General features: G+C 43.0%; 1 protein-coding gene across 1 annotated transcript; it reads right to left on the bottom strand.

Moving 5' to 3' along the window:
* Positions 1–7,229: 7,229 nt before the first annotated feature.
* LOC119446266 (translocon-associated protein subunit gamma) lies at positions 7,230–12,413 on the bottom strand. Its single transcript, XM_037710652.2, has 5 exons — positions 12,256–12,413; positions 11,657–11,783; positions 11,453–11,545; positions 8,769–8,900; positions 7,230–7,359 (listed from the first exon to the last, which is right to left on the bottom strand). Exons 1-5 carry the CDS (start codon positions 12,380–12,382, stop codon positions 7,293–7,295), a joined length of 546 nt encoding a protein of 181 aa, XP_037566580.1. The 5' UTR covers positions 12,383–12,413; the 3' UTR covers positions 7,230–7,292.
* Positions 12,414–12,825: the final 412 nt, after the last annotated feature.

The following is a 12,825-nucleotide window of genomic DNA, read 5'->3' as shown; positions in this document are numbered from 1 at the left end:
GGCAACCGCAAGAATATGTTATTTCCCAAGCTCGAGGGGTGGTTCGGGGCTCCTTTAATGTGCGCTCATGCACGGTACATAGGCTTCTTGCTTTTTCGCCTCCATTGAAATATGGTCGCCGGGACTAGGGTTTGATCGCCTGCTCCCGAGCTTAGGTTAGGCGTGCTCTCGAGCAAGCACAGGTTGTTAGTAACCATGAATCTGTTTACTTGTGAATGGTGCAGCATCATTCACCGTGTGCAGCAAAAAGCAGTTGTCGAGCTAGATATTGCCATGTTGGAGTAGTGTGGATGCAGTTTAAAATTTATACTGCGTATTGCCTGTAGAAACATTAAAGGCTGTTGATATAGCTAAATTTTCTAAGTGAATCGTTCTGCTTCTAAAGGTAGACATCGGAGGTATTAAAAAAATTGCTCAATGCGCACATTGCTACTGCGGACTTTGTTAAACCACGTAGCGTGCAAACAAAGTCTTCATAGTTCTTAGTTGGCATACAATGGGCATTTCAGATGAAGCTTTGTCATGGCAAGCAAGTTTCACTAATATAGTTAGATCTTGTGTGTTTGACCAAAATCGAAGGAATCTGATATGAAATCTCAAGTACTTTAAATTGATTGAATGTACAATGGCAACTGCAATTTTTGCCGACGTATGTTGGTTCTATATAATAACTTGGTGCCACTGCTGGAGGGGCAGGTCTGTATAACTGCCTAGTCAGAAATATGTGGCTATGAAAAATCCGCTGGTGCCCTAAAGGGAGAAATTGTAAATGAGCCCTAAAATTGAGCATTTTACTATAATGTTGTAAAGGTTGGCAACGATGGTACAAATATGTGAAACCAACTAGGCCGAACCTCCATCCTCGGGCAGCATGCTATTGGACAACTCTAGTTTCGGCCATTGTTCAGTCGGCATGTGCTATGCTATCGTATTCGCTTAGTCGAGAGCCACTGCAGATTAATGCACTCGTGTAATAGCACGAAATTTTTTTTTTTTTTACTTTGTTACTGTTAAAATCAAATGCTGCAGTGCATGTTGTAGTGCGCAGTAGTAGTGGTAAGTGATCAATACCACAAGATGAGAAGAAGCACCTGCATGCAAATGTACCTCTAAGCAACAGATTTGAACATAACTCTTTTTTTTTTTTTTTTCTGCTAAAGCGACCCAGATAAACCCAGAATGTCTGGAGTGGCGCCTTGCTGCTACCTTGGTCATTGGCAATGGGCTCACCTTCTTCCTCCGAAGTACTTGCCCTTAATATCTAGTTCATTTGTCTCCTCAGTTAACTTATTTATTTATTTAAAAATACCTTACAGGCCAAAGGGCATTGAGTAAAGGGGGGGGGGGGGGGGGGTTACTTAATACAATGAAAGCACACGCAAACTAGTATAGAACAGGGTTACAATGCAAGTGAACATCAAAACACAACGCAACAGAGTAAATTGCAAAATGTAAAAGAAGTTTCCAACGCAAGTGAAGAAAAAAAAATGTTGTACAACAGAATGCGTTTCCGAAATAAGCACTAAAAGAGCATTTGAGTGCAAGTGATGAAAAAAAAAAAAACTAACAAAAACGCAACATATCGCAAAATAAACAAAAGAACTTAAACGACGAGACCATGTTACAGCACTATTTAACAGAAAATATGTACCTCAGGCTTCTGACGAAATGTGTTAAAGGTTATTATCACAGGCGATGTCATCGGGAAGATCATTCCACATGCGGATGGCTTGTGGAAGTGCGGATGTGTTAAAAGCGTTCGTATTGCCAAAGATGTGCATGAAGCTGAGGTGATTATGTAGCCTGCGTGACGTGAAAAGGGGGCGTTCAAGGTGTAACGAGGCTATTTTATTGCTGTAGACGTACTTGTGAAACAGGCATAGGAGAGATATTTGACGGCGGATGGCCAATGGTTGAAGGGAATGATCAAGTTTAAGTTGAGTCACACTCGAATGATTGTCATAGTTCCTTGAAATGTAACGGGCGGCTCTGTTTGAACTGCTTCAAGCATGTTTAAATTTGATAATTACTGAAGGGGACCAACGATGAGGCATATTCAAGTAAGTGTGGTCGGACGCAAGTTAAATAGGATATTTGCGAACGTTTGAAGGGCAATGACGAGGTTTCGTCATAGATACCCTAAAGATTTTGAGGCTTTCGCGTGCATGTAGCAGTGATGTGTTCAAACCAGGAGAGGCCTGGTGTAAGGTAAACCCAAGATATTTATAACATGATGCCCCCGAAGCTTGTCTCCCTGTATGTGGTAGGAAAAAATGGAAACGTCACGCTTACATCCGAAAGAAATAATGTTACATTTGTTAGTATTTAGGGTCATGAGCCAGGTGCTACACCAGATAAGATAATGTTGAGATTGTCTTGAATGATCAGGTGGTCGTCGTGACTGTTTATTGCTCTGTATAACACGCAGTCATCAGCAAAGATTCTAATACTTGATATGTTTTTGGCATGTCATTTATATGATCAGGAAAATAAGCGGGCCTAGACGCTGCCCTCTGGAACGCCAGAAAAGACGTAGGAAGAGTGAGAGGAAGTATTATTAACAATCGTGAACTGTTTTGCGAAGTGAAAGGAAATTCGAAGCCATATTAAAGTGAGAGAATCTAATCGAATTTGATGTCTAGAAGTCCAAATGGCATCCATACGAGCCTTGCCCCAAAAGTGGTGAAATCAATTCTTTTTAAATGCCCAACATTCAGATAAATCGATGGGTCACTTTTAAAATACTCTCCATTAGACGCAATACACTGGTGCACCTCTTCGCCTATTGCTGGAAGCACTCTTGGTAGTCTTCTGTAAGTGCTTCAGCAGTGATGTTTTCTTTCGAATTGCCGTCACATCCTCGAAATGCTGCCCCCGGAGCAGCAGTTTGCATTTGGGTAAAAAAAGCTGCAGGGGGGTATATTCCGGCGAGTAGAGAAGGTGTTCCAGCCACAGTGGCCAAATTGCGTGCCAAAGCTACCAATGCAGAGTGCACAGGAGCATTATCATGGCGCAGAATTTGGTGCCCATCTTTCGACAAATTGGTTGCATGCTGGGCACACAATCCTTCAGACACTCCAGGACCTTCACGTAGGACAGCTGCACCTGACGTGAATAAAAAAACAAAACACCGACTGACTTTTGCGTCATTCTTTTATTTTTTGGCCTTGGCTCATCATTCTTTTTCCGCTCCTTCTCTGCAACTTCAGCTTGATGTCGTATTCGTAACTCCAAGTATCGTTGTGGGCGACAACCATTTGCAAGAATTAATCGTTGTCGTCTGAAGTTTTCCAATCAATAGAACATTCCTTTTGTGACAACTTTTGCTTCACAGTCTGCAGTTTCGGCACCATCTTGGAGCAAGCCTTTCTTCATTTCCAAATTTTAAATAAAAGCCTGGTAAATGGATGAGTTGCTCAAGCCATGCACTTCTTCCATCATTGTAACAGCCATTCGGTGGTCACCAAGCTCAAAAGAATGCACATGATGAATGTTTTCCTCTTCACACAAGGCAGAGTGGCATCCCGATCTTGCATTCTCCTTGGGGTCTTCAAGGTTTTTCCAAAAACGCTGGACCCACTTGAACAGTTTCTTTTTCCTTTAGGGCATCCTTTGCTTAAGCCTTTTGCGACCTTTGGTGAATTTTCACATCTTTCATGCCAAACTTCAGAAGAAATTTTCATTTTTTTTTTTTGTCTGTTGGTCAATTTTCATTTTGACGAACTAAAAATGGGTTGCACAAAAAGTGCACACACAAAATTTTGCCTTGTGATACAGCAGTCTGGCTCGTATTAGAGGTCAGCCGGGTCCTTTTGAGCGGAGAGCGTAAGAGAATGGCGCTGCTACACCCTCACGCACTTTTTGCCCCCTGCATGAATTTTTGGTACAGACCCTGTATGTCTCTACAGGAGAACTGCAATTTTGAACATAACACACTGAAAATTGGCTGCATTGGAACTACATGGAAGTTCATATGTGCAGTGTATAAATTCTAGCAGCCATGCTAAAGCTGATGATGGCAATGAATGTTGGCACAGCAAGTATATTTCATTTCATGCCATTTAGTCTAATGCAGAAAGCTTTAAGTGGGCTCTTTCAGCATGCTAGAACCTAAATAATCTCACCCCTTCCAATTTGTTGGCAGAGTTTTTACAGTCACGGCAGAGCGGGCTGGACCTTGATTTCCAGAACGGCTATTCACCACACGAAGGCACTTTCGAGCATGTTTTGCACGGCACAAGATCACGAAAACGTGTTTATGAAAGACAATACAAAGCTTACGGTCACCCCTTAACTAATGTCGCATAAGGTGAAAGCAGTGGCGCACCGACGGGGGGGGATTCGGGGGTTGTAACCCCCCCCTGAGGCCGACTTAACCCCCCCCCCCCTTTTGTTTAACCCCCTTTCTTTCCTTACGCACTTGAGTGCTGCAACTAAGATGTAAGACGCGCAATCAACTGCACACTCGCAAAGAGCGCATTTTTTGACAATTTCCCGTGAAATAATCGAAATTAGAGTTGTTTAGATGGTATTGGCAAACTGTCAACCCCCCCCTGGCAGAGATCCTGGGTGCGCTACTGGGTGAAAGGGTGCAGCAGGAGAATCTGGAGGGTTTATATAGAATGCACAATGCTAGAACAAAGTCGAGTGATCCTAATCGGTATGCCTGGTCCAGGGGCAAAATGAACTCGCGTCAGCAAGTCTGGCCGCCGATTCTCTAGCAGGAGCATCCTAAAAAGGCCTACGCATATCTGCCCTTTAATCTCTTCTACAAACTAACTTTTCAAGCTGTTTTGTGCGAGCAAGTTTATTTTCTTGCAAATTTACAAATCAATATTTCAAATAGTGGCCATATTTTGTAATGGTTCTTCCTTCTCATACGTCGCATAAAGTGGCCAATCATGGTGGCATGGTAGCATCAGAGTCATTGTTGAAGTGTTAAAAAAAATTGGAAATGGACTGTTACAACAAACAGGAACAGATGTGGCATGCACCAATAGGGTTGAAATAACGGTCATATGTACCCAGAAGGTGATTCACCAATTATCTTGTATCTTGAGGAGATGGACAACCATGCCTTCATGGGTCATGCACAATATTTTAACGGGTCCCCAGCTGAGAGGGGTACAAGGGCAGCTGTGCAAGCATTGTTGCCAGTGTGCCCCATCATTTAAAAGACAACCACCAATTTATTAGTGTCCTGAGGCTGCAATTGGACTATGAAAAATGCCATACCAATGAGCTCCGGAGGAACCACCTGGGTGTCTGGGATCCTTTAGCGTCCAGAGACTTCAATCCGAGAAAGATAATCATTTTTCACGTCTGTTATTACTTACAGGCATGTTACGAACATGAAAAACCCATCTTTTGTTTGCATGTCACTGTTGGAAGCCCGAAGCGGCACCACTATGAACATGGACGAAATACTATCTCCTCATGTTTGATATGGTAAAAACTTCTCTTTGAATAAGCGCAGAGATGAAGATGCAACATCATGTAGTGGGCTGCATCCTGGATTTTCATGTCGCTTCGCGATATTGGAAGCACGCTTCATGCTTGCATTTTATCGTCTATGACGACACCGCTGCCTATGTCAAATTGATGTTATTTTCTGAAAAGTCGGCAGCGAGATCAAACCGCTTTCTTACATTTGCTCATGCATCTGACATTATATCTGAGGTAAATATGTCGCATAATTGCTTGATACTAGTTAGATTTCAGGACGACTGAAGGCAATGTGTAATGTGTCAAGGATAAAGCAGTTCATTATCGTTCGCAATTCAAGGAGTCTCGGGAAGTTAAATTAAGTATGCTTATGCTCAAGTACGAAATCATTTTTTTTTTCCTCAATTTACGATCTCGTGTGCAGCAACGGAATGCCATTCTGATGTTCTCGCGGCACATTCGGGCACTAGTGGCAAATTTCTTTCTCGTAGCCTCGAAATAAAACTGATTTGAGTCGCGTGAACACAAACAAGATAGTAGTCATTTCTTTCCCTCGGGCAACAGCACGGCACATCAAAATTTAACACATTATAAGTAAACACACACATGAAGGTTTAACGAAACTACAGTCCATTAAGCAAGGTTACAAATTTTTAGATGCCATGTATAGTTAAAGCAGTGTTGCAAAAATGAAAAAGGTACGTTCTACTAGATATAGGTAGCCCTTTAACACGCAACCCTGGCAATTTCTGGAAAGCTATGGAAGTTTACAAAGGTTGCAGTACATGTTTAACGGGGCACTTAGGTCACGTGAAATAAAAGCAACTTGCAGTTGAGTAGCATTTGAAAAATTGATTGAAAAAAAAGATTGGCATGTGTCGTTTCCATCAGTCTTTGAAGGAATTTTTTTTACCGGACACTCCACATTTGCCTTTCATGATGCTGGCACATGAATAGCAGTGCTAGTGTGAATATTTTCTGAAGCTGTCTTTAAATAAAGTATGCAGGGCACTGACTGCCACAAGTGAATGCGCTCATTTTAGCTCCTCTTATAAACAGCTTAGCAGCAACCCTCATAAACAATCTTTTTCTTTTCTTTTAAGCTAGTTGTGTGCAACAAGACATTAAGAATTTATTGTGGTTGAGCACAATGGCCCTAAACGTAACTGTTAGCTGTCCTGACCTGATTGCAATCCCTGTTTAGGCAGGCAAACTACATAGTCCTGAAACTTGCCAACAGTTTTTAATATTCATCCCCAAAACCTGCCACGAGGCATTTTGGTGTATAACAGAGGCATTGTCCCACAGTTTACGTGGAATTATTTCTGGGAAACTAAATATAGAATGAATTTCGCCTCGAGTTCGCAGAATATCTCGAAGCCATTGATAATGCAATTTCTCAAAAGTGGGCATTCCTTGAGCATTTACTGGTTTTGATTCCTCAATTGTAACGCAAGTTACTAGTCGGAAGAATAATTAGTCTTATTTTTTTTTACCTTATAAGTGCCTACCACACAATTTCTGCCAACACAAAAATGAACCCCTTCTCTCTACTGCACTGTGTTTAATAACTCCATGAACTTGTGCAAACTGTTAACAATTCGAATTTCACAACTTCACAATCTCGTCAACTTCCTAAGCCTTGAGTGATGTGATATCTCTTCCGCAAGCTTCTGGTTAATGCTTTAACTTCTCCCCTCAGTGTGACCAAAGTTGCGACGAATGCAATCAGCCGTTGTGCACAACCTGGCAGCAAATCTGTAACATCCAAGGGGCCAGGTGAGTACAAAAGAAATGCCAGTTTATTGACATGTGAACTCTTTGTGACAGAAGAGAGGATGTGATGTTCACTGGGAGCCAGTAGAGAAGAGCGCGAGCAGGCCTGCAGCGCCTCCGACAGACAGAACATAGTTCCTGTCGGGCAAATGTCAAGGATCAAACAGTTCATCACCGTCCATAATTCATCATCATCATCATCAGCCTATATTTATGTCCACTGCAGGACGAAGGCCTCTCCCTGCGCTCTCCAATTACCCCTGTCTTGCACTAGCGTATTCCAACTTGCGCCTGCAAATTTCCTAACTTCATCATCCCATCTGGTTTCCTGCCGACCTCGACTGCGCTTCCCTTCTCTTGGTATCCATTCTGTAACCCTAATGGTCCACCGGTTATCCATCCTACGCATTACATGGCCTGCGCAGCTCCATTTCTTCCGCTTAATGTCAACTAGAATATCGGCTATCCCCGTTTGTTCTCTCATCCACACCACTCTCTTCCTGTCTCTTAATGTTAGTTCCTAAGATTTTTCGTTCCATCGCTCTTTGTGCGGTCCTTAACTTGTTCTCGAGCTTCTTTGTTAACCTCCAAGTGTCTGCCCCATATGTTAGCACCGGTAGAATGCAATGATTGCACACTTTTCTTTTCAACGGAAGTGGTAAGTTACCAGTCAGGATTTGGCAATGCCTGCCGTATGCACTTAAACCCAATTTTAGTCTCCTGTAAATTTCTTTCTCGTGATCGGGGTCCCCTGTGAGTAATTGACCTAGATAATTCAAGTGTTCCATATTCGATTTGCTTCTAGCACCATTCAATTTGGTTTCAACAACTGCTACCATCTGCACACTCCTAACAACTCCAAGCTCGGCAGCAGGGCAAAGACTGGGAGGATAAGCACGTGAGTATTCAAAATAATAATTGATCTAGACTGACACTTATAATTTCCTTTAGCGACCCTCTGAAATGCATCAGCAGAAAAACCATCCTGCTTTTGATTAAAAAAATAGCAATATCCATACTCCGTTTCATACATAGCAGGCAGTATTACGAAGGAACTTCTCTCAGTGCATGCGTGCAGGCCACAAAATAGTGTGTCACACATGAAAGTGTGAGGCTTAATTTTACAAGCAATTCAATGTAACATTAAGCCTCAAGATAAGCATATTGATTACGTAGAAGGCATCGCAGATCTGAACCTATTTAGCATCGAACAAATGGAGTGCATGTTTTGGCAACCAATGCACCACGTAGTGTAAGCACAAGAATGCACGAGTAATACATGATTTGGCATAACCTTGCATCCACAAGCTGGTGATGTATGAATTAGTTATTCCATACAAAGCTTCACAGGCCAGAACAACTGCACTGCGAAACAAGCTAAGTGAGACTTCCATAACCACACTAGTTGCGTAGTATCTGCCGCATTACCTTCCAAGTATGAAATGGAGTACAGAGAAATAGGCCACAATGATTAGGATATCGCGGCAAGTCATGTGGGACGGGTAGAATTTTTCTTCAGATTGAACTGATAAGATGGCAAAGGATACATTGTCGGGCTGAACGCTCTCAAAATGTAGAAGGACGTCACAATGATGAGCGCCAGGAAGAGGGCGTTGTTGTAGAAGATGGAGAAAGTGGTTGCCTCGTAGTCGGCCACCTCGTTTTTCTTCCACAATATCCTGCACGTAAAAGCACACAAACAAATACACAGGTGGCCCAGGAACCAACCACAAGTGGGAGCAAAATTCAGCTATCTGCTGCTGCTCTAGGGCTCTGAAAGGTGAGATAAGTTGTTTTGGCCCGTGTCATTCTCGCAGCACATTCAGTTGGCGAGACAAGCTGACTTTGGAGTGTGGTGTGTAGGCTTGAAAGTTGTGTTTAGGGTCTATGAGTGGGAGTGTCAGTCAGCAACAGAGACACTTAAGTAATTGTGGCGTGGGTCTCCGCTGTCTTCTGCAACGTGCCACGGAAAAACACAGGAGTGCGTCTGCTTCACTAACAGTGTTACAGAAGTTCCGTAGGCTTTGCTCTTACGCACATCTGCAGCACACACTTCGGGCGGCTCGTAACAATGCAAGTTCAAAGCTCGTGCCTATCTGCTCCGGCGAGTTGATTGGAGGCGCAAAGCCAGATGGCACAACATGGCTGCACTTCTGGCTTCAAAAACGTGACGTCAGGGGCTCTCCTATTTTGTTTTTTTCCTCCATGACTAGTACTACACAGGCCACAACACCGTAAGAAATAATGCCGATCCCACGCACTGTGTGAATTGGTGTAATCGAAGCTTTGGTAGACCGGCAAAACGGAATGGACCATCACGAAAAGAGATGCGCAGTAGACTTCAACGACAAACGCGCCCTGAAACTGTCGGCCCAGGTGGCGGTGAAACACGACACAGCACTGACAGATAGCACAGCATCTAATGGGTACAGGCTTGCGCACGTGAAACCTGACATACACACCAGTCATCTCAAACAGCTACTTGGTATTGGCACGAGAAAAGTATGCATGCGGTTGTGGCCAAGTGGTTGGAACGTCAGGCTGCTACGCCGGAAGACGGAAGTTTGATCTCGCCATTGGACAATCAGTCCTTTTTATTTTCATGTGTGTGAGCTATTCCGCAGCAGCAGCCACTGTTAGCAAAATCCAGGAGCTTTTGCTGAAAAAGCTTAAAAAATTGCATAGCCTAGATGTTTCAAACACATTGGCCACGAGAGAAGTAGAGCAAAGAGAATGTAGAATGCTAGATCTGATCGATGCTAGTGTCACAAGCGAACACTCGTCATCCCTCGAATGCTATCGCTATCGAAATTGCTGAAAATAACTTCTGCTGATGAAAAGAAAGTACAGCCAGCACAACATTTTTTAACATTCAGAAATTTTTTTCCATCTTGTTGTATTGATTTACCACTGCCTAAGAAACCCAAAAATATTTATTATATTCGGAGTACCGCATCAGTATAAGATATGGCGCCATGTCCTATATATAGGACACTAGGGCTTAGTAGAAAGCAATTCGAAGTATTCAGAAGTTGCATATTATTCTCAGCTGTATCAGATTTAAATGTAGAAAAACTTGCATGATGGTAATTTGACAGTGGTTCTTGTGTGTCAAAGGCCTCAAAAATATTCTTTGTGCTCATTATAGACGGCTCTTCATTAGACTTGAATGGCCTCTATCTACTTGATAGTCGCTTTGTCGGATGTATTTTCGTCATAGATAGCCAATTCTTCTACTGTACAGAAATTACTGCTCCCCAAGTCTGCAAAAGCAAACTATATCCCGCTTTTCATCGTCATCGTCTTCTACCTCCAACACCCAGACTTCCTTCATCGTTGCACTTGAACGGCCTCCATCTACTTGATAGTCACTTTGTAGGATGTATTTTAGCCATAGACGGCGAATTCTTCGTCTACTGTGCAGCGATGACTGCTCCCTTAGCCTGCAAAAGCAAACTGTATATCCTGCTTTTCATCGTCATTGTCTTCTACCTCAAATACACACACTTCCTATAGTGGAGCAAACTTATTTGGGTCCTTGATACACAGACATTTCGCTATAGAAGTCCCTTTACCCCTGAATACAGCAGTTCAGGCTGACTTAGCGCCTCTGGCATAACAACAAAAGAAATCGGAAGCTGTTACAAGCACAGCATCTTCATGGCACATTCAACTTATGTAGTGCCTTTGACAACCACTGAGCCCTGGTGTCCTATATTTAGGACACGCAAATCATGGCGTGCTGTGGGTTATGTGCAAATAACAGGCAAAACTTCCCAACGTAAATACACCGCTAAGCATATCAGAAACACACAAAATTATGATCGCTACTCAGACAATTGATATTGACTAAAATATTATCAAAAGACGTGCATACTGCCGCAGTCACGTTTCTTACCTTCCGCAATTTTGATTTTACCTCTAGGGCTTTCTGAGGGAGACAAGGATGAAACTGTTGTGTATGCTGGTGGAGGTGTATGGAGAATAGCTGAAATTCTTTTTTGAGTATGGTAACCGTTTGGGCATCACGATTTAGAACTTCTAATTTTTCTTCATGTCCTTTTTATAGGACACCAGGGCCGAAAGGGTTAAGACGCTCTACCTGTCAACCAGCCACAACACCTGTAAATATATCTGTTCACTGTATTTAACACGAACGCATTATCACAAACAGCGATTAACTAGCAATGATGTCACTAACTTCTAGAATCAGATGCAAATTATTTATTACCTCTCATCCTTTTCCTTCTTGGACATCTTCTTGTCGTCCGAGAGTTTCTTCATGATTTCTCGGTTGACAGCATCCTCCCTCTTGGGAGCAACTCTGCGGAACAAGAATTGAAACAAGTTCAGGAATTGAAATAAGAAACCCAGCCGCACACAAATTACGGATACTGTGTCCAACTCTTACTGATACAATATGCAAATAACCTACTTGTGCTTGAGGACGAACTTGACGTTCTTGTAGGCGAAGGCGATCAGCCATGTGCAAGCGATGGTCATCACCGCGAAGATGATGGACGACTGGTACAGGTCCATCTGGTGGATTCTCCAAAACAGCCCTGGGTGCAGACATCGGCATTAGCATTTCGTGTAGAAGAGGCAGCAGTGAGCGTTCTCGACTACTTGGGGCAAGCAGTCTGTCGAGGAGCGACTGCAAAATCCGCCGCCAGTGTTAAGCGCAATCCGCAGTTAAGGGGCAAATTCAAGCTACCAGGACTTCATTCACTTCAAAACCGGCTTCCTTAAACCGTGCACGAACACGCCTGTGTGCACAGTGACAGATACTTCTCCTTAGTTACACACCGAAACAACGCCAGGACAAACTAAACAGTCACATAAATACAGAATGTGGAAGCGACAAATTTTTTTTCACAAACTGTGTAGACATCTTAAAGCCGACAGAAAGGAGACCATTTCTCAGTGAGGAGGCGTAAAATAGGTGGTGTGTACCGAGTTGTTTGTGGCACATGTTGCCGCTACGGAAAGCTTGTTTTGCAAGCATCAAAGCGAAGCGGAATGATTTCCACTCACATATTGGTATGGAGGAGACGATGAAGGCGTTGCCGTAGAACAGTGCGGACGACTTGGTCGACACGTTTCGGCTGAAATCTTGAAGCAAAAGCTCCTCTTCCTTCGTTAGCTTCCTACCGCCTGCCATGTTTGCGACCGGAGAGACTCGCCAGGTCGCTGACGTCTCCGACGCGTGGCCGGTTGCCGACCGCGACGGCACCAGCGGCGTGCTAGAAAAGCGTTTCTTTTGATTGTTTTACCTCCTTTCGTAAAAACTATTAATTTTATTTTAAAAGTGCAGAATGTTAGATCTGGTTTTTTATTTCATTTTTATGGCTCAGTTTCTTACGTTTGTTTTATGCTTTAAAATATCGCTAAATTTAAGAAACAGACCATTCAAGCAAATGGCAACAATGTGTCTTTTAGATAAGATTCGGTTTCGTTTCTGCTTGCACTAGACATTTCGCGGGTGCCTTCTCTGTTTATGTGGCGTGAATTTTATGCAATGAGAGACAACTATTTAAATATTCATCTCTGAAGCAAGCAGCAACAGCAACACTATGCCTTATTTAAAAACTTTCGGTTTCGTTT

This window comes from Dermacentor silvarum, chromosome 3 (assembly GCF_013339745.2).
Source record: "Dermacentor silvarum isolate Dsil-2018 chromosome 3, BIME_Dsil_1.4, whole genome shotgun sequence".
Taxonomy (NCBI): Eukaryota; Metazoa; Arthropoda; class Arachnida; order Ixodida; family Ixodidae; genus Dermacentor; species Dermacentor silvarum.
The sequence above is the reverse complement of the archived record's forward strand: the minus strand, read 5'-3'. Positions and strand labels throughout refer to the sequence as shown.

Bases quoted from the DNA above. Each gene is read 5' to 3' on its own strand.
- LOC119446266 (XM_037710652.2), bottom strand. From the start codon at position 12,382: ATGGCAGGCGGTAGGAAGCTAACGAAGGAAGAGGAGCTTTTGCTTCAA. The intron at 11,784-12,255 runs GTGAGTGGAAAT...GTCTGCACCCAG, and splicing joins CGTCTCCTCCATACCAATAT to GGCTGTTTTGGAGAATCCAC. The intron at 7,360-8,768 runs GTATCCTTTGCC...TTTGCCCGACAG, and splicing joins AGAGCGTTCAGCCCGACAAT to GAACTATGTTCTGTCTGTCG.